The sequence below is a fragment of the Odocoileus virginianus genome, chromosome 9, assembly GCF_023699985.2.
Source record: "Odocoileus virginianus isolate 20LAN1187 ecotype Illinois chromosome 9, Ovbor_1.2, whole genome shotgun sequence".
NCBI lineage: Eukaryota > Metazoa > Chordata > Mammalia > Artiodactyla > Cervidae > Odocoileus > Odocoileus virginianus.
The window spans coordinates 48,458,372-48,478,584 of record NC_069682.1 but is presented as its reverse complement, the minus strand read 5'-3'; the positions used below and the strand labels follow the sequence as shown (position 1 = coordinate 48,478,584).

The following is a 20,213-nucleotide window of genomic DNA, read 5'->3' as shown; positions in this document are numbered from 1 at the left end:
TTGCATTATTCATTCATTAAATAGAATTTGCTGGAATTAAAATATGTGAATTTTTATTTCTCTAGCTAGGATTATGATGGAATAATCTCTTTGGAATTGCACTTCCCTCATTGTGGAGGAAACTAAGTTAAGTGAAAAAGGACAATTCTTGCCTTCAAAGGAGATTGTCAGGTCCTATTAATTCTACCTCTGAAATAGTTCCTTTTATTTAATTTTTTAGTATTTGAATGGTTGCATGCATGCTTTTTTTTTAACATTCATTTTTATTTGACTGCAGCAGGTCTAAGTTTCAGTTGTGGCATATGGGATCGTTGTTGGTTTTTTTTTTTTTTTTTCATATGGGCTCTTTAGTTGCAGGAAGTGGGCACTAGTTCCCTGACCTGGGATTGAACCCTGGTCCCTTGCAGGGAAGTGCCTGCAAAAACTGGGAAGTGCCCAGTTTTACCCACTGAGGAAGTCCCTCTGGTATTTACTGTTTTGAAAATATACATTCACATTCACACACACACACACACACACACACACACACACACACACAACTGAGTCACTGTGCTGTACTGCGGATCGATTAAGAAAAAATTAGGGCCTCTCCATTTAGTGAGGCCAGGGCGGGGCCGAGAGGTGGGCGGGGTCTAGATAGGAAATAGGAGGGGCCACATGAGCGGTGGGCGGGGCCTGGGAGATCCCGGGTTTCTGGGTGACGCGCTGGTTCCACTTGGAAGTCCACGTCATGGTGTCCCCCGTGGTGTACTTGGCGGTGGCAGCTCTGCTTGTCGGGCTTATTCTCTTCCTGACTCGCAGCCGGGGCCGGGCGGCAGCAGGTAGGAGATGCCGCCGCGCCAGGGCCGGTGGGGCCGCGCGTCCTCTTGTCTCCTCAGCCTCTAGGCCTTGGAGCCGCGGCTTATGCGCATGCGCTGACTTGCCCGGCGGAGCTGACCAGATCTCCGCGCCTTCCGCCTGCCGCAGGCCGCACGTCTGAGCATGCGTGCGCAGAGCGGAGACCAGCAGGGCGCCGCAGTGCAGATGCTTGCTCGTGGACCAAGTGGCTGGGTCCCACACCTTTTTCCTGGCCCCCAAAGAGAGCGTGCTCTCATCTTCTCGCCCCTTTGGCCCTCCCTGAGGGCCAGGCCCTGGCAGACACTACCATCCTTTATCCAGGCAGCCCTCGGCTGCGTCCGTTGAGGGATCCACAGGGGTTTCCCATGCTTCCCAGGCCGGGTCCAGAGCAGCTGACGAGAAGGGGACCCCTAAGTGTTTTCTGCCCACCTGCGAACAGAAAACAGCATGAGGCGGCTCCAGGAAGCTCTCCTTACCCCTCAAAAACACCCATGTGTGCTTGCACGCTCCTCCCTGTTTTGCACCCCGCCCTGAAGGCCGTGTCAGCTGCCAGGGCACATAACAGATCCACCTGTCATCCTCCACCCTGGCCCCCTCCCCATCATTTCTTTATCGGCATATGAGTTTGTGTATATGTCCCTCCCCCTCCTTCGGCCCACAAGCTATTCGAAGCATCTGCCAGGGGCAGGGGACACAGAAGCTGAGGTAAGGCAAGTAGCCAACAAGTCTTCCTGGGAGGAGAGACTTCGCGGTCGGGTCTGCTCTCTGATTGGAATTCCAGATAAAACCGTGGCAGGTGGTGTTAGGCAAAAGATTAATACAGTACTGATGTGGGCATTCATTCAGATGAGGCCTGGAGAGGTCAAGGTGGGCTTCTGGAAGAGGTAGAACAGCTCCATTTTGCAGGGTGGTAGTCTCCTGATGGGTCAGCTGGAAAGGTGGGGCCTTAAGAGGAAAGAAAGGTATCAACAGAGGTGGGAGGAAAGGAGTGCTCTTGCTGCATTGGACCAAGGTCAGGGTTTGGGTTATGAAAGACTCCAAAGTCAGGCTGAGAAATTAGGACGTTGTTGTTGACAGCAGGAGCTTGGAGGAAGTTGAGCAGAGGAGGGTGAGGCTTCCAGGATGCTGTTCCCCCTGCCAAGAGGTGAGTTGGGCTGCCAGAGAGAATCATGGTGCTTCTCTTCCCTACAGCTGTTCAAGAGCCTTTGCACAATGAAGGGGAACCAGCAGTAGCAGGCCAAGTGGCTCGGCCTCAGCCCCTAGAGCCCGAGGAGCAGAGAGCCGTGGGCAGGCCCCGGCGCCGGAGAGACCTGGGCAGCCGCTTACAGGCCCAGCGTCGAGCCCAGCGAGTGGCCTGGGCCGATGAGAATGAGGAGGAGGCCATCATCCAAGGTGAGAGGGGCCCAACCTGGTGGAGAAGGGGCCTGGGTTAGAGGGTGAGGTTACCCCAAAGCTAGGCAAAAGAATGCGGTGTGAAGCCATAGTGTGGGAGGAATGTCTGGGAATCCTTGGATGTGGTTAGGAGAGACTTTGTTGTTGTTTAGTCGCTAAGTTGTGTCTGACTCTTTTGTGACTCCAGGGAGTCCTCTGTCCTGAGATTTCCCAGGCAAGAAAACTGGAGTGAGTTGCCATTTCCTCCTCCAGGGGATCTTCCCAGCCCAGAGATCTAACCCACGTCTCTGCATTAGCAAGTGGATTCTTTACCACTGAGCTACCAGGGAAGCCCCTAGGGGAGACTTAGGACCCATCCTTTCTTCCCTGGGGACTAGCAGCTCTGGACCCTGATCCCTATTCCATTGGGCCAACCCCTTCTTCCTTCATTTTGGCTCTCAGTGTCCAAACAGGAGGGCAGGAGTCTTTAGATTGACCTAGAGAATTCTTCAGTCCACTCCTTCTATCCCAGCACTCTTCCTTGTGGGGGCACACTCATTCTCTGAGGGCTTCACTCAAGGGCTCAAGTGCCCTCTCTATGGCTATATAGCATCTAATATTATCATCTGTTTTCTTGCTCCATGGTTCCCTCACCCCTCTCCCAAACCTAACACATACATCCCAGACAAATTTCTGTGTGGCAGAGGCTTTAAGAGGGCAGAGCTGGACTAGTGGTATTTGCAAGTGAGTGGAAGGAAATCCCCCTCGAGGAGAGCGACGAGGGATAAGGTGAATATCACTTGTCCTCTGTGGCCAGGACCTGACGTGTCTTTCTCTGACCATACTCAGCCCAAGAGGAAGAAGACATAGAGAAGCCAGTGGAAACTCACTTGTCCGGGAAAATTGGAGCCAAGAAACTACGGAAGCTGGAGGAGAAACAAGCACGAAAAGCCCAGCGTGAGGCAAGCAGGAGGGATGGGGGTGCAGCTCTGAGAGGTGGGAAAGGGCCCTGCCTTCCTTGTCTCCTATGTAGCAGACCCTCCCCTCATGCTGGGTGGGTGTTTGATGCTAACTCCGTCTAACTCTGTCTCCTGCAACCGTGGTCTTTGGCCTGACCTGGCCTGTTTGGGAGGTAGGCAGGCTCTGGCTGGAGGTGGAGATGTGCCAACTATGAAAGCCTTTCTCCAGGCAGAGGAGGCTGAGCGTGAGGAACGGAAACGCCTTGAGTCACAGCGTGAGGCAGAGTGGAAGAAGGAGGAAGAACGGCTTCGCCTGGAGGAGGAACAGAAGGTGAGCCAGGCCCCAGATGCTAACTTCTGTCTGCTGTCCAGGGAGACTTGCTTCGTGTATGTATGTGTGTGCGTACATGTGCGTGCCCATGAATGCTCAATGGTGTCCAAGTCTTTGTAACCCCATGGTCTGTAGGCCGTCAGGCTCCTCTGTCCATGGAATTCTCTGGGAAAGAATACTGGAGCGGGTTGCTGTTTCCTACTTCAAGGAATCTTCCCGACCCAGGGATCAAACCCACGTCTCTTGCATTTCTTGCATTAGCAGGTGAATTCTTTAGCGCTAGCGCCACCTGCACTGCCCTCTTGCTTCCCATGCAGCTTCCCTACACCTGCAGCCTAGAAGAGAGGCCGTGAGCCCGGTACAGGCCATGATTTATTTGGTTCCTGTGTTCTGGGCACAGCTTCTATAAAGCTGCTGCTGAAAAAGGGAGCCTGAAACCGAAATTTTGTGCATGTAATTTATTGGACACACCTGAAGCATTTGAAGAATGTTGAACAGAGTGGCTAGAGCAGGGGAAGGAGGAAGGAAAGGGGTCAGAGAGGTGAGGTGGGGTGGGGGGACTCTGAACCCTGAGGCCTTTTGGGCCATTAAAGAACACTGTAAGAGATGGATCATATCTGTACCAGGTTCTGTTCAGGGCCTGGCAGAGAGAAGATGCTTGGAGAATGGAGACCACTGCAGTAAGGGTGGTGAATCAGCCTTCATTTGCCAGGTGCTTCCTTCCTTTTGAGAATCAGGTGCCCAAGAAGGGCACCACCATAAAGATGTGGGGTATATAGAGTAAGAGCCCGGGCTGCCCAGCTGGGAAGACCCCATAGCCTGGTACCTTTGGCCTCTGACTGGCCTTGTTATTCAGGGACACTGGATGTCCGGAAAGCCTGGCTCTGGATGCTGGAACACAGCAGAAGATTTCAGTCACTAAGTCGTGTCCAACTCTTTGTGATCCTCTGGAGTGGAGCATGCCAGGCTTCTCTGTCCTCCACTGTCTCCCACAGTTTGCTCAAATTCACGTCCACTGAGTCAGTGATGCTATCTAACCATCTCATCCTCTGCCGCCACTGCCGCCACCTTTTCCTTTTGTCTTCAGTCTTTCCCAGCCTCAGGGTTTACTTTTCTGAATATTGATTCTAATAATGCACCTAAAGTATTCTGGGGCTCTTCTCCCCTACACCCCAGTTCCCTTACTATTAATATCATACCTTATACCTTACTGTGGTATATTTCTTAGAACTAATAACAATTTATTATTAAGTGAATTTGACACATTATTGGGATTTCATTCAGTTCAGTTCAGTCGCTCAGTCATGTCCGACTCTTTGTGACCCCTTGAACCACAGCACGCCAGGCCTCCCTGTCCATCACCAACTCCCGGAGTCCACCCAAACCCATGTCCATCAAGTGGTGATGCCATCCAACTACTTCATCCTCTGTCGTCCCCTTCTCCTCCTGCCCTCAATCTTTCCCAGCATCAGGGTCTTTTCCAGTGAGTCAGCTCTTCACATCAGATGGCCAAAGTATTGGAGTTTCAGCTTCAACATCAGTCCTTCCCATGAACACCCAGGACTGATCTCCTTTAGGATGGACTGGTTGGATCTCCTTGCAGTCCAAGGGACTCTCAAGAGTCTTCTCCAACACCACAGTTCAAAAGCATCAATTCTTCGGCACTCAGCTTTCTTTATAGTCCAATTCTCAGATCCATACATGACCACTGGAAAAACCATAGCCTTGACTAGAGGGACCTTTGTTCACAAGTGATGTCTCTGCTTTTTAATATGCTGTCTAGGTTGGTCATAACTTTCCTTCCAAGGAGTAAGCGTCTTTTAATTTCATGGCTGCAATCACCATCTGCAGTGATTTTGGAGCCCAGAAAAATAGTCAGCCACTGTTTCCCCATCTATTTGCCGTGAAGTGATGGGACCGGATGCCATGATCTTAGTTTTCTTGAATGTTGAGCTTTAAGCCAACTTTTTCACTCTCCTCTTTCACTTTCATCAAGAGGCTCTTTAGTTCTTCTTCACTTTCTGCCATAAGGGTGGTGTCATCTGCATATCTGAGGTTATTGATATTTCTCGCAGCAATCTTGATTCCAGCTGGTTCTTCATCCAGCCTGACATTTTGCATGATGCACTCTGCATATAAGTTAAATAAGCAGGGTGACAATATACAGCCTTGACGTACTCCTTTTCCTATTTGGAACCAGTCTGTTGTTCCATGTCCAGTTCTAACTGTTGCTTCCTGATCTACATACAGGTTTCTCAAGAGGCAGGTCAGGTGGTCTGGTATGCCCACCTCTTGAAGAATTTTCCAGTTTATTGTGATCCACACAGTCAAAGGCTTTGGCATAGTCAATAAAGCAGAAATAGATGTTTTTCTGGAACTCGCTTGCTTTTTCGATGATCCAATAGATGTTGGCAATTTGATCTCTGGTTCCTCTGCCTTTTCTAAAACCAACTTGAATATCTGGAAGTTCATGATTCACGTATTGCTGAATCCTGGCTTGGAGAATTTTAAGCATTACTTTACTAGCCTGTGAAATGAGTACAATTGTGCAGTAGCTTGAGCATTCTTTGGCATTGCCTTTCTTTGGGATTGGAATGAAAACTGACTTTTTCCAGTCCTGTGGCCACTGCTGAGTTTTCCAAATTTGCTGGCATATTGAGTGCAGCACTTTCACAGCATCGTCTTTCAGGATTTGAAATAGCTCAACTGGAATTCCATCACCTCCACTAGCTTTGTTCGTAGTGATGCTTCCTAAGGCCCACTTGACTTCGCATTCCAGGATATCTGGCTCTAGATGAGTGATCACACCATTTTGATTATCTGGGTCGTGAAGATCTTTTTTGTACAGTTCTTCTGTGTATTCTTGCCACCTCTTCTTAATATCTTCTGCTTTTGTTAGGTCCCTACCATTTCTGTCCTTTATTGAGCCCATCTTTGCATGAAATGTTCCCTTGGTATCTCTAGTCTTTCCCATTCTATTGTTTTCCTCTATTTATTTGCATTGATCACTGAGGAAGGCTTTCTTATCTCTCCTTGCTATTCTTTGGAACTCTGCATTCAGAGTTTCCTTTTCTCCTTTGCTTTTCGCTTCCCTTCTTTTCACAGCTATTTTTAAGGCCTCCTCAGACAGCCATTTTGCTTTTTTGCATTTCTTTTTCTTGGGGATGGTCTTAATTCCTGTCTCCTGTACAGTGTCACGAACCTCCATCCATAGTTCATCAGACACTCTATCAGATCTAGCCCCTTAAATCTATTTTTCACTTCCACTGTCTAGTCGTAAGGGATTTGATTTAGGTTATACCTGAATGGTCTAGTGGTTTTCTCCACTTTCTTCAGTTTCAGTCTGTTTGGCAGTAAGCAGTTCATCATCCAAGCCATAGTCAGCTCCCGGTCTTCTTTTTGCTGACTGTATAGAGCTTCTCCATCTTTGGCTGCAAAGAATATAATCAGTCTGATTTCAGTGTCGACCATCTGGTGATGTCCATGTGTAGAGTCTTCTCTTCTGTAGTTTTCCCCAAATATCCTTTTCCTTTTCCAGGGTCCCATCCAGGATACCACGTTACACTTAGTTGTCATGTCTCCTTAGGTTCCTCTGAGTTGTGATAGTTTCTCAGACTTTCTTTACTTTTGATGACCTTGACAGTTTTGAGAACTGTTGGGGAAGTATTTTGTAAAATGTCCCTCTATTTGCATTTGGCTTATGTTATTGTCAAGGTTAGAATAGGGGTTATGGATTTCCGGGAGGAAGACCAGAGGTGGAGTGCCATCCTCAACACAACATATCAAGATTTCATGTTATCGACTTGACTTATCACTTGTATGCTAACCTTGATCACCTGGCCAAGATTGTTTGCCAGATTTCTCTACTTCCCATGGTTTCTTGGAAACAAGCTACTGCACAGCCCACACTTAAGAAGTAGGGAGTTATGCTCCATCTACTTAAGAGGAGAGTATTTACATGAAGTATTTAAAATTCATTTGTACAGATTTATCTTTTCTTTATTTATTCAGTTGTTTATTTGTATCTACATGGATATGACATGAATATCTGTTTTGCACTTTGTATTGTAATCCAAGTACTATCTTTTTTTTGTGCCACATGGCTTGTGGAATCTTAGTTCCTCAACCAGGGACGGAACACAGGCCTTCAGCAGTGCAAATGAAGAGTCCTAACCACCTGACTACCAGTGAAGTCCCATCCAGTGCTATCTTATTTACTTTTTTGCTTAGATTGTTCTAGCTTTGGCTACTGGGAGCACTTTTAGTTGACCCCTGTTTACCTTTGACATACCCTTATTGTTTTTCTTCTTTGAGTACTTTCTTACTTTTGACACTGAAAAATGCTCCAGACTCATCTTGTATATTCCATGTCACAGCTTTATCTTCATGTTTAAGATAGATCTTTCTCTGAGAATCCTGGAAAATGGGTTGGTTTGGGGCAAGACTGTTGCACTAGGTGATGGTGGATGGATCAAGCAGTTTTCCAGAAGTTAAAGAAAGAAGTGGTAGATGGAGCCTCATTTCTGACCAAAGCAGCTGGCCAGATAGCCGTGAGATTCGCTAAGCCAAGGATTCAGGAGGAGTACCAGATGTGTGGGAAGTAGATCACAGGGTCTTTCTGGGACATCATCAATTTGAGGTGCCTGTGAGACAGCTCAGTGTGTGTGCCATGTGGGCAGTCGTTTGTTTGGGAAGAGAGATTTGTGTAGGGATACAACAGCAGCAGTCACTGGCACTCAAATACCCTTACTATTAACATCATACCTTACTGTGGTATATTTTTTACAGCTAGTAATAATACGTTATTATTAAGTGAATTTAACACATTATTGGGATTTCATTCATTTTTCATTAGGGCATAATTGATGCTGTGGGCATAGTGAGGTGGTGCAGTGAGTGGAGGAGAGAGAAGGGACTGGGCTGAGTGATGGAGGCGGTGGGAAGAATGACCCAAGGAACAGGAGGAAATCCAGGAGAGGGTAGGGTCTGAAAGCCAAGGGATGGAAGAGGGGATGGTAGGCTCTGCCCAAGGCCAGTGAGAGGACCAGGGTATGAGGCCTGATGGTTGTCCCTTGGCTTTGGTGGGTAGAGGACATGGGTGAGGCCATAGCAGGACTTATTTTGGTGGAGCTGAGTGTGCAGAAGCCAGATTGGAGTGGGCTAGAGGGATGGTTGACTGATGAGAAATGGAACCTGGGTTTTGTTCACAAAGCTTGGACATGACAGGGCAGGATGTGGGAGGGGGTGACTGGAGGATATTATACGGCGTTCATGGCAGGATTTTCAGGGAGAGGGATGCTGAGCAGTGTGTGGGAGGTGATAAAACTGATTGAGAAGAGGGATCATGCTGTTTAGCTTAGGGGCCAGAGGGATCGAGGTCCTGAAGGAGCTCTGTCTCTGGCCTCTGGGAGCAGCAAGGACCAAAACAGAATAGGGTGACCACTCTATCTGACTCTTGCCTCCCCTGTGTCCACAGGAAGAGGAGGAGAGGAAGGCCCAAGAGGAGCAGGCCCAGCGGGAGCATGAAGAGTATCTGAAACTGAAGGAGACCTTTGTGGTGGAGGAGGAGGGTGTGGGCGAGACCATGACTGAGGAGCAGGTGGGTCCACCACCCCTAGAAAACGTTCCCTGAGCCCAGAAAGGCAGGACACCCCCATTTCAGACACCCCACAGCTCCTCGCCTGCTTCCCTGGTCATCCAGTGAGAGGCGGGTGGGCATCAGGATCAGCAGGCTCTAGTGGCCGAGACCTTGTCTTCGGGAGAGGTGGTGCCTCGATCCCCTCCCCACAGGAGGCTCTGCTGCTCACCCAGGTGGTTGAACAGGCACTCAGCTGGGCAGGTGGGTAGGCATAGACCCTTGTGGCCCCTGCCAGGGGCACTCTCATCTTGATTTCTTTGCTTTTCTAGTCCCATAGCTTCCTGGCTGAATTCATCAACTACATTAAGGTAAGAAATGCAGAGCAGAATCTGGGTGTCAGCTGCTTGCTTCTTGTATGTATGTTGGGTTCATCTTCAGGGCTTGGAGGGGGTAGACCCAAGGGGGTCTGCACACATGTCACTCAAGCTTGTGCAGGAGTGAGCAGATGGGGCTGCTAGGTTCCTGGCCAGGAAGGCCCCTTCTCCTCTGACCTCAAAGGTGGGGAAGGACCTGATCTGTGTGGGAGATACGATCGCTTCCTTATGCTTAGGGTTTGACAGTTTCCCTGCTCTTCAGACCCCACGCTCAGTGAGTCATTGTGTTTTCAAGTTTCTTCACATGTGTTTTCTACCAGTTCTGTCATACTGAGGTGAAGCCACATCCCCTGCCATGTGCTCCTGACCAGGAACTTGGGTCTTCCACAGGATACTGGAAGATGTTTCCTTTGGAATCTAGGGCAGGGTAGCAGGTGTGCCCCCTTCTGTCTGCAGCTGCAGCACAGGCCTCCTGAATACTGCTCCGGTTGCATAAGCATGTCCTGCTCTGCTTTGCTGCTAAGCAACTTCTCTCCCACAAAGGATGCGATGAGGGGAGAGGTTTTCAAGTGCAGCTTAGGGGTGCAGAGGCGGCTGAGGGAAGGAGTACAGAGGGAGCGGAGGCGGTGGTGGGGGTGGTACTAGGGGTGCCAAGGAGCCAGGGCTTGCATAATCCCCCCCACCTCTCCCAAAAGAGAGCAGGGTTTAGATACCTCCTAGCTGCAGGGGGCTAGGCTCACAGCGTAGGGGCTGGGGGTTCCTGAGAGGGAGGAGGCTCCCCCAGACTGTGACCATTCCTTTCTCGTAGAGCCCATTTTCCACCCTGGCACACTTGATTGAGGGCTGCAACCCTGGGCAGGATATGCCACACTCTCCTGCTGCTATTTGGAGCTCACTGTCCCCACCCACTCACTGGGCAGCAACACAGCCCTGAGTCTCTCCTCCAGGAAGCCCTCCTGCATCAGCTTCAGTTCCCACCCCTACAAGGCAGAGACCTTGTAGTCTGCCTTGTAGTCTGCCCTACAAGGGCAGTTCCTATCCTTACTTTCAACAGCTCTCTGGAGGGGCCATTTTCTGGTGTTTCCCAAGCTCTTTTGGAGTTTAGTAGAAGTTTCTCCAGCTTACGCTAGCTGATTGTCCCAGAGCTCCTGTCATAGGGAAAAGGAGAACTTCCAAAACTCAGCCTACCCACCTTCCTCTTGGCATAAGGGGATGGGCCCTTTCATCCTAGGGTTTCAGAACTGGAGGGATGTTTCTGTGCACAGGAGTTACATGAGGCTCAGCCGTAGTTTGATCTTGTTGGTCCACTCTCCCTTCTGATTGGATTGGATTAATTGGTTAATTGGTTAATTAACTGGATTAATTAGTTTTTCCAGACATACTTTTGGTGCCAGCAACCCCTCAGACAAGGTTTTCAGGGACCACCTGGGGTGACTCCATAATCCCACTCTGAGCTGTTGCTGGGAGCCCAGCACCCACTCCCTGTTTTGTAGGTAGAGGCCAGCTGGCCAGGTCACCTGGTACTTGCCCACATCCTGGCCCAGCTGCCATTCACTTGCCTCCCTGCTTACATGTTCAGTTTGGCATTTTGAACAGTCTCACGCCATCTGCAGCTGGGGAGGTGTCACCCTGTCAGCCCTCCCCCAGCTCATTTGCTGTGGAAGATTCACAGAGATGCAGAAGATCGCCTTCTCACAAGTTGCATGCTCTTTGTGAGGGAGACGGGGCAGATGCAGGTAGGGCCCAGCAGTGGACCCTCAGCTGCAGCCCCCAGGAACTAAAGTTTCTTCTGAGGGTGTGAGGGAAGCTTGTGGGCACATGGCTGTGTGTGCAAAGTGCTGGCCGGTGTTACTGACAGTTATCTTACGGAGGGCTCATATAGCGTGAAGAGCACGGTGACAGGAAGTATGGGCATGTCAGCGTTGTGATCTTTGGGCCAGGCAACAGGGAGCAAAGGTGGGGCAAGATGGAGCTGCCTAGGTCCTGGCTTATTGGGGCTGTTTATCTGCTCTGTTCTCCCCATTCTCACCTTCTCCTTGGCGGGGCTGTGGGCCATGTCCTGTTCCACATTGCTTCTCCCACACCTTCTCAGTGCCTGGTCCTGGCAAGTTCTCAGCGAACACAAGTACCAGAAAAGGAATAACTTGTGGTGATTGTCGTTCCTCCCGTTCATCTCTGAGGCGTTTTCCCTTCCAACCTGTCCAAGATGTTAGAAAGACAACTCTGGTTGCAGAGGAGAAGCCGGCAGCTGTGCTTGGTTCTCCGGGTGTGTTTCTGTCTCAGGGAGGTCCTCAGTACAAGGGCCTGGGGGGCAGATCTCTGCCCCCAAGCAGGGGAACAGGAGTGTTTATGAATGCGTATGTCTCTATATGGGTGATTGAGAGAGTGTGTGAGTAATGTGTGAGGGGAACAAGGCTCTCCCATAGGATCTGCACAGTGTGTGTCTAGCCACCCAGAGCAGATCAGATCAGAACACCAACTTCAGAGGGTTCCAGTGCTGAAAAGGATTTGCCCAAGCTCAGCCTTGCACCTTCTCCTCCCTTTGTAGCAGTCCAAGGTCGTGCTCTTGGAAGACCTGGCTTCCCAGGTGGGCCTGCGTACTCAGGTAAGCCATGCAAGGTGGCCTGTATGTGGAGTGCAGCCTTGGAATGTGTGTGGTTGTCAGAAAGGGCCTGCCCTAAAGATGGAGAGTCTCAATGCCCCTTCCCCCCTACCCCCAGCCAAGAGTGACTATACTGTAGGAATCTCTTGTCATCCCAAGCATCCTGCCTTTATAACTAGCTGGAAAGCAGTTAGGGAGAAAAAAAGAAAAAGGTCTGAACCCCATCACTCCAGCAGCCCAAATCCAATTACCGAGACAGCTGTCCTGCAACAGCCCGTACCAGCCTTCTCAGCCAAATGTCACCACTTCTCTTCTAGTTGGAAGGGAGCCTCTCTCAGGGTGCGGGGTGGGGGGGTCCTGCCAGACCCCAGGACCAGAGCCCCTTCTCTCCAGGGCCCTCCAAAGGAGACACGTGGAGTCACATTGCAGGGTGGCCATGACGAGGGGAGAGGTTTGGTTGTGGTCGGAGGGAGGTTGTAGGTATCTCTTCTGGGGATGGCAGCACCTGTCCCTACTCTGAGAACTGTTCTCCTCATAGGACACCATAAACCGCATCCAGGACCTGCTGGCTGAGGGGACTCTTACAGGTGAGAGGAGGACAGTGTCACTACGGGCCCTGGCCTTGGGGAACGTCTAGCCATGTGGGGCCGCGAGGCTAGGATGAGCACCCCGGGTGGGGGAGCAGTGTACAAGGAGGGGCACCGAGAAGGGGGATGCAGTTCAACAAGGAGGGTGCCGAGGCCTGGTGATGGCTTTGGGTGACAAGGACAGGCAAGGAAGCCTGATTTGACTTGCCAAAGTTGGATACGGCTGGGAAAGGCCAAGCAGGCAGGCAGGAGGAGTGGGTGGGTCGCTGGGCATGTGGGGAGGGCTCAGCACCACAACCTGCATGTCCCCACAGGTGTGATTGACGACCGGGGCAAGTTCATCTACATAACCCCGGAGGAACTGGCTGCGGTGGCTAACTTCATCCGACAGCGGGGCCGGGTGTCCATCACTGAGCTTGCCCAGGCCAGCAACTCCCTCATCGCCTGGGGCCGGGAGCCCCCTGCTCAGGCCCCAGCCTGACCTAGGCCTTCCCTCTTGGACTGAGAGCTGGCATGGCCTACCTGGCCTTACATCTTTTTCCTTCTCACCATCTTGGGGCAGATGGAGTGTGGCCAGGCAGTTACAGATTAAAGGCCCAATAAGTACTCATGAGCTTGGTGTGGCTTGGTGTGGCAGAAGGTCTGGCCTGGGGTGCTGGATGAGCTGGTGAAAATCTCGTTTTGGAATTTATCTTGGGAGTGGGGGTGGGGTCATTTAGAAACGGATGCAAGTTCCATTGTTATGAATGCATGCATTAAAAAAAAACCTGATCATTTACTCTATTCCTTTGTGCCCTGCAAGCCCAGCCCCCAAGGCCTGGATGAGGTCTTACTCCCCACCCCCCCACCTTACCAGAGCCATAGAGGGAATCCTCTTGGGCCACATCTCCCCGAATTGAGGAAGTTCTCACCATGAGAGCTCTTAGGAAGAGTTAATGAGAGGTGCCACAGATGAGAATCCTAGAAAACATCAACCTTAAGAGGGAAGGAAGAGAGGTCAGGGAGGGGAGAGGCTGGGCCAGCTGCTTGTGGGGCAGGGAAAAAGAAGGGGAAGACCTGCTTGAGCTGGATGGAAATGTGCAGTGGAGGGACCTTGCTTCATATAGGACTGCACATGAATTCAGTTCTCCATCCTTGACAAAAAGTTTAAATGGTGTGGGCGATTCCACCCACTGGTGGATGTAAGGACCATATGTTCAGGAGTAGGTGTGAGATGGGAGATGTGTGTCTCCCATAGGGTCAGTCACTGGTTCCTGTGGGCTGTTCAAGGCATGAGCTTCCTGCTGTGCTGAGGGTGAGGCATGTGTTTAAATGTGTATTTTTTATGCACATGGCCCCTAAACACAACCACCTACTTAACTCTGGTGCCTGGCGGAGGAAGAGGCAGCTTTCTGTTCCAGTCCAGGAGGAAACTACCTACGTAGACGGTGATGGGGAGATAGGGCATCAGGCTCCAAGAACAGACCCTTTCTGAGGGATTATCAAGGGTGATTTTGACTCATTTGATTCTGTAAGTAAAAGCTATAGAACCTATATTCCAAGTACGGCGGGACTCTGGTACTTCTGTCAGCAGTGGGCTGAAAAGTGCTACCTGAGTTGTTTGGAAGGCCAGTGGGAGCTCGCTCACAGTCTTGGAAGGAGGAACTAGACATAGATAACCACAATGTGAGGGAGATAAAATCCAAAGGGAAAAGAGGAGCTGGCTTACAGTTAGAGCAGTGGTTCTCAGCCCTGGTTGCTCATTAAAATCACCTGGGGCACATACCCCAATCTCATGCCAAGCTGTACCCCACAACAGTTCAATCAGAATCTCTAAGGGTGGGTCCAGAGAATCAGTAAGAGTAATGAGTAACCAAGGTTGAGAGCTGGTGATGGAGGTGGAGGTGGGGTGGAAAGGCAGGCCGAAAAGTTGCAAGTAAATAAAATACATAGTGGAGAGGGTGTCCATCCTTTCCCTCAGCCACTGCCAGCCACATAAGACAGCTATAGCAGCCCCAGCCACTGCATTCTGTCCTCAGGACACTGCCCATAGAGTTCAGTTCAGTTCAGTCGCTCAGTTGTGTCCGACTCTGTGACCCCATGAATCGCAGCATGCCAGGCCTCCCTGTCCATCACCAACTCCTGGAGTTTACTCAAATTCAAATTCATTGAGTTGGTGATGCCATCCAGCCATCTCATCCTCTGTCGTCCCCTTCTCCTCCTGCCCCCAATCCCTCCCAGCATCAGGGTCTTTTCCAATGAGTCAGCTGTTTGCATGAGGTAGCCAAAGTATTGGTGTTTCAGTTTCAGCATCAGTCCTTCCCAATGAATATTCAGGACTGATTTCTGTTAGGATAGACTGGTTGGATCTCCTTACAGTCCAAGGGACTCTCAAGAGTCTTCTTCAACACCACAGTTCAAAAGCATCAATTTTTCGGCACTCAGCTTTCTTCACAGTCCAACTCTCACATCATATGTGAGCACTGGAAAAACCATAACCTTGACTAGACAAACCTTTGTTGGCAAAGTAATGTCTTTGCTTTTTAATATGGTATCTGGGTTGGTCATAAGGGTAGGAGTATGAAAAATGCATAACCCTTCCTCCTATCCCAGAAGCCTTCTAAGATTCTTTCTGTTCCAACAGCTTAGTGTGGAGAAGAACCTGTAATCCTTTTGTGCATTATTTAGTAATCAGTCTACTAGTCTAACAAGTTAATTAAACAAATACTTTTCTAGACTGTAAGTGATTAGTGTTTCAACAACTAATACATGAGAACTTTCAGGTTTAACCACTTAGACAAATTTTCATGCAAATATTAATTATTACCTAAATACTTCTAAGAATTTAAACTTCCCAAGTGAGTACAGTTGACGAACAACAGGGCGTTGGGTGCACTGGCCCTCAACACAGGCAAATATCTGCCTGTGTAACTTAACGGCCAGTCATCTATCCAGGGTTCCTCCATATCTGTGGTTCTGCATCTGCAGGTTCAACCAACCACAGATTATGCTGTACCATAGTATTTATGCTGAAAAAAATAACCTCATAAGTGGATTCAAGCAGTTCAAACCCATTTTGTTCAAGGGCCAGCTGTATATGAAATTATTTTTAAATATTTTTATACCTTAAAAAGTTGACCAGACACACACGGTTACATTACTGATCTGTACTTGCATTGCTAAAACTGATTATAAACATTTCAGTTCAGTGGATTTACATTTGCTTATTCACTAGCTCTGTTTTTACTTATATTTTTTCCTGAGGGTATAGTTTTCACTTATCCTGGAGCACAAAGGTGATTATTTCAAGTGGCTGAGGGTATAAATGACTGAAGGATGGTGATTCAGAACCAGAGACCCATCTGAGTCCTCAACATGTTTTGTGGCTCCTCTTTCATAGATTTTTCCTCTTCTGTCAGGAACTCTAGATTGATGGCTTCAACCAATCAGATAAGTTTTGGTTTTTGTAACCTCTAAATTAGACAGTGCTTGTTGTGCCTTATAGGTGCCTAATCTTCACAGCCCAGCCCAACAGGTGTATATTGAAAGCACTTTGCTCCCAGTAGAGTTTGGTTCTTTCACAGCTTTTCTTTCTGGGCCTCATCATACAGTAGATAGGGTCTTAGATCCCTGACCAGGGATGGACCCCATGACCCCTGCGATGGAAGTGCAGATTCTTAACCACTGGACCAGCAGGGAAGTTCCATAACACTTCTTTTTTAATGCACCTTCAAGGTGTATTGAAAAGCAGTGGTTGGAGAATCATGTAATAAACTCGTTTTTTCAAAGGAGTTGTTTACAAAATTGATCAAAAGTTAAAAAACTATTAAATACTGAGTATGAATGAGGCAGGTTCCCCAGCGAACCACAGTAAATACAACATGGCCTCATCCACAGGTGGGGACAGGGCAGTGCTATTAATACAACAGGGAGACCGTCAGTTATCCAACCAACAGGTGCATGGGCTATACTCAGAAGGGGAGGCCTGGGCTAAGGGGAAGGCAGGTGTACAGAATGTAAAGGCTTATGGTTCACTGAGAGACATGGAACGTTGGGTGGAAAAAAAGGGAATGTTGGGGGCAAAGATGAGAGAAGGTGTAAAGGGAGCTTGGGACCCAGTGGGGAAGAGCTGAGCCCAGAGATTTGGGCTATATTTGGTAAAGGGCCAGGGGGATGTTTAATTAGTGTTTTAAATCACTAACTCATTTCTTAAGCCTTCTTTGCAATCTGTGTATCCCACAAGTCTTTATTACTCTGTCACCTCCTCCCTCCATACCCCCATTGTACTGCTGGGGGGTACTGCAGCAAGCCTTCATGAGTGTGTGCTCCAGGCACCTCCAGTCCTAAGTCCTGGTCCCAGGATTGGAGATGACTATTCCACCAAGGCTGTGTTTTTCAAACTTCTTTGACAGTATCTCTTACTAAGAAAACCATTTTACATTCAGGACTTGGTACATGTGTGTGTGCATATGTATAGATGATGAACAGGCTGAAGTTTCACAGTAATCCTTTGCTTATCATGATTTGACGTATGTTGATATTTGTTTCTCTGTTCTCTCTTTTTTTTTTGGCCACCCCGCACCTGTGGGATGTCGGTTCCCTGACAGGAACCAAACCCGGGCCATAGCAGAGAAAGCCCAGAATCCCAACCCCTAGACCACCAGGGAACTCTGTATTTCTCTATTCTGTTTCACTGCTGATGGTGACTAAATTGATTGTATAACTCATTCACAGATCTTGACCTACAGTTGAAAAACAGGGTTCTAAGGAGCCTGTTCCTTTTGTATTGACAGGGCCAAGGAGCAGTATCTGAGTGAAGAGTAGCAGATCATATAACTTTAAGTAGTCACAGAGTTGTAACAAAAACAGTGTAGACTACAGTGGGGACATTGAAAAAAAATTATTTTCTTTGGTTTAGTCTGACATAATTTTTGATTAGTCATACATAATTAGTCATACATAATTTTTGACTGGTTAATGCAATATTTCACTACTCATTAAAGGTGAATATGAAAGGGAACCTCGTAATAGAACCTACCAAATACTGATACCATAACGCTAAGCTTGTTTAAATATAACCCTTTGCATATAACCTGCTAGATTTACTTTGCCAAGTAGTCATTTGAACTTTCTTATATGATTTTACAATTTGACTTAAATTTCTGAAATGATACAAAAAACAAATCCATCATCATCATCATACAAGAGCTAAAACCAGTAGTGTTCCGACTGTATCATAATTGAGTAACTGAGACAAATACTTCTGTTGTTCTATTTTTCTTTATTTCTCATCAGTGAAGTGAATCGAGTCACTTTTTGTTGAGCTAAACCCTACAGTAGGTGTGTGGACACACAGTTGATATCTAGCTTGACTATTGTCTTGATGCCTTTTTAGTTTGTGCATATTGGATATATGAGAAATGTGGACCCCGAAGGCAGGTAATAAAAATTTTTTTAACCACCCCTGTACCTATCTGCAATGTTAATGTACAGAGTTTACAGAGAAGACTTTCTGCTGGACAAATTTACCCCAGATTTTACAAAAATTTATGCTGGTAACATTTTTGGAGTTTGCAGGTTTCCATGAAAGCTGATAGAGGTTTGGACATGACCATAATTTCCATGATGCAATAATCATTTAAAGTACTATTTTGAAAAATAAATAAATAAAATACTATTTTGCTTGGAGCTTTAATAAGGACCAAAATGCTTCACAAATAGATGTGAGTACATAAAACTCACTTGAGATGGTGCTTGGGGTGGTGACTTGTATTCCTTTTTACCGATTTCTAAATAACTTGTAATGAGGTTTATATCATATAGGTACAGATAAGTCTCTTTGTCAGTATAAACAAAGCATCAATTATGTAAAATCAGAAAAGAAAAATATTACAGAAAAGAAAAACTCTGGAGAACATAAAAGCATAAGCCATCTTCTATCTTTGGTAAAAAGTGCAATTAGTAAAGAATAGTGATAAAAAGGAGAATACAGTAATAATGTTTTTGTATTTTTCCTTTAGTTTTCCATTTTCATGGGCCCAGAGTGTGTGTGTGTGTGTGTGTGTGTGTGTGTGTGTGTGTGTGTAAACATCATTAGGTTGTAAAAAACCCTATCATACTTGGGTCATCAACATTTCAGTTATAGTTTTATATTGGTCTAGATAACCCCCAAGACTTTTACTGGTCATTCCTAGGAATTTTTGGCACAAATTCAGAGGTTTTTATTTCTTTTATGAAGCAAGCACAACTCAAAAAAGCTTTAGTGCAAACATCCAAACTTTAGCATGGATTTGATTGCCTGCTTCCCAGTTTGGCATCTAGAGATACTGCCCAGTCATCCCAGAGAAGAAGCCCCTAATTCCCTTCTGGATAACTTGATGGGTAGGTGTGATCCCAAAGGGTCACAACCATCTGCTAATTTGGTAGGTTTTTATTTACATCTCTTCAATATCAACTGAAGATGTTTACAACTGCTTGTTGGCCATTTGTATTCTGTGAATGATGTGTGTGTGTGTGTGTGTGTGTGTGTGTGTGTGTGTGTGTATGTATATATATATATATAAATATTTAAAATATATGCTGGGTTTTTGTTGTGTCATGCAGGATCTCATTTCCTGACCAAGGATTGAAGCTGGGCCCCCTGCTTTGGGAGCGCAGCGTCTTAACCACTAGATCATCAGGGAAGTCCCAGTGATATATTTCTATCTTTTACCCATTTTTCTATAGATCCAGGGATTTTGTCGCTTCATTCATCATTTAAAAATGAGTGTTGAATGTCTGTTACGTGCTTGCATTAGTTTTCTAGTGATGTTATAACAAATTACCACAAACTTAGTGTTGTAAAATAATACAAATTTATCATCTTGTAGTTATGTAGAAATCCAACACAGGTCTTACTGGGCTAAAATCAAGGTAGGGCTATGTTTCTTTCTGGAGGCTCTTTCCATCTTTAAGAGGCCACTCACATTCCCAGGGCCTCCGTCCTCCATCTGCAAAGCAAGCTATGTTGTGTCCCTCAGACCACACTTCCATAGTCACAGCTCCCCCGCCATCACCCACCTACTACTTCTACTTTTAAGGACCCTTGTGATTACATACAACTCACCTGGATAATCTCCCGATTTTAAAGTTATTAGAAAACTTCATTCTATCTGCAACGTTAATTCTCTTTTGCCATGTAACCTAACTCAGTCACAGGTCCTGGGAGTTAGGACTTGAACATCTTTGCTTACTAAAGTGTTAACATGGGGACGCTGTGCTGTGTGCTTAGTCACTCAGTCATGTCTGACTCTTTGTGACCCCGTGGACTGTAGCCCCCCAGGCTCCTCTGTCCATGGGGATTCTCCAGGCCAGAATACTGAAGTGGGTTGCCATGCCCTCTTCCAGGGGATCTTCCCAACCTAGGGATTGAACCCTGGTCTTCCACATTACAGAAGGATTCTTTGCCATCTGAGACACCAGGTACTGGAGTGGGTAGCCTAGCCCTTTTCCAGGGGATCTTCCTCACCCAGGGGTTGAACCAGGGTCTTTTGCTTTGCAGGCGGATTCTTTACCAGCTGAGCTACTAGGGAAGCCCAAGATGGGAATATGGAATT

The 20,213-nt window shown here is 47.6% G+C and overlaps 1 protein-coding gene across 1 annotated transcript; it reads left to right on the top strand.

Moving 5' to 3' along the window:
- Positions 1 to 658: 658 nt before the first annotated feature.
- DDRGK1 (DDRGK domain containing 1) lies at positions 659 to 13,417 on the top strand. The gene is made up of 9 exons (XM_020882881.2): positions 659 to 821; positions 2,029 to 2,229; positions 3,058 to 3,170; positions 3,397 to 3,498; positions 8,975 to 9,097; positions 9,406 to 9,444; positions 11,999 to 12,055; positions 12,591 to 12,639; positions 12,954 to 13,417. The coding sequence occupies exons 1-9, from the start codon at positions 731 to 733 to the stop codon at positions 13,118 to 13,120; spliced, it is 942 nt and encodes a 313-aa protein (XP_020738540.2). The 5' UTR covers positions 659 to 730; the 3' UTR covers positions 13,121 to 13,417.
- Positions 13,418 to 20,213: the final 6,796 nt, after the last annotated feature.

Coding starts and splice junctions, on each gene's coding strand:
- DDRGK1 (XM_020882881.2), top strand. CDS start 731: ATGGTGTCCCCCGTGGTGTACTTGGCGGTGGCAGCTCTGCTTGTCGGG. Junction 822..2,028: donor CCGGGGCCGGGCGGCAGCAG/GTAGGAGATGCC, acceptor TCTTCCCTACAG/CTGTTCAAGAGCCTTTGCAC. Junction 12,056..12,590: donor AGGTGGGCCTGCGTACTCAG/GTAAGCCATGCA, acceptor TTCTCCTCATAG/GACACCATAAACCGCATCCA.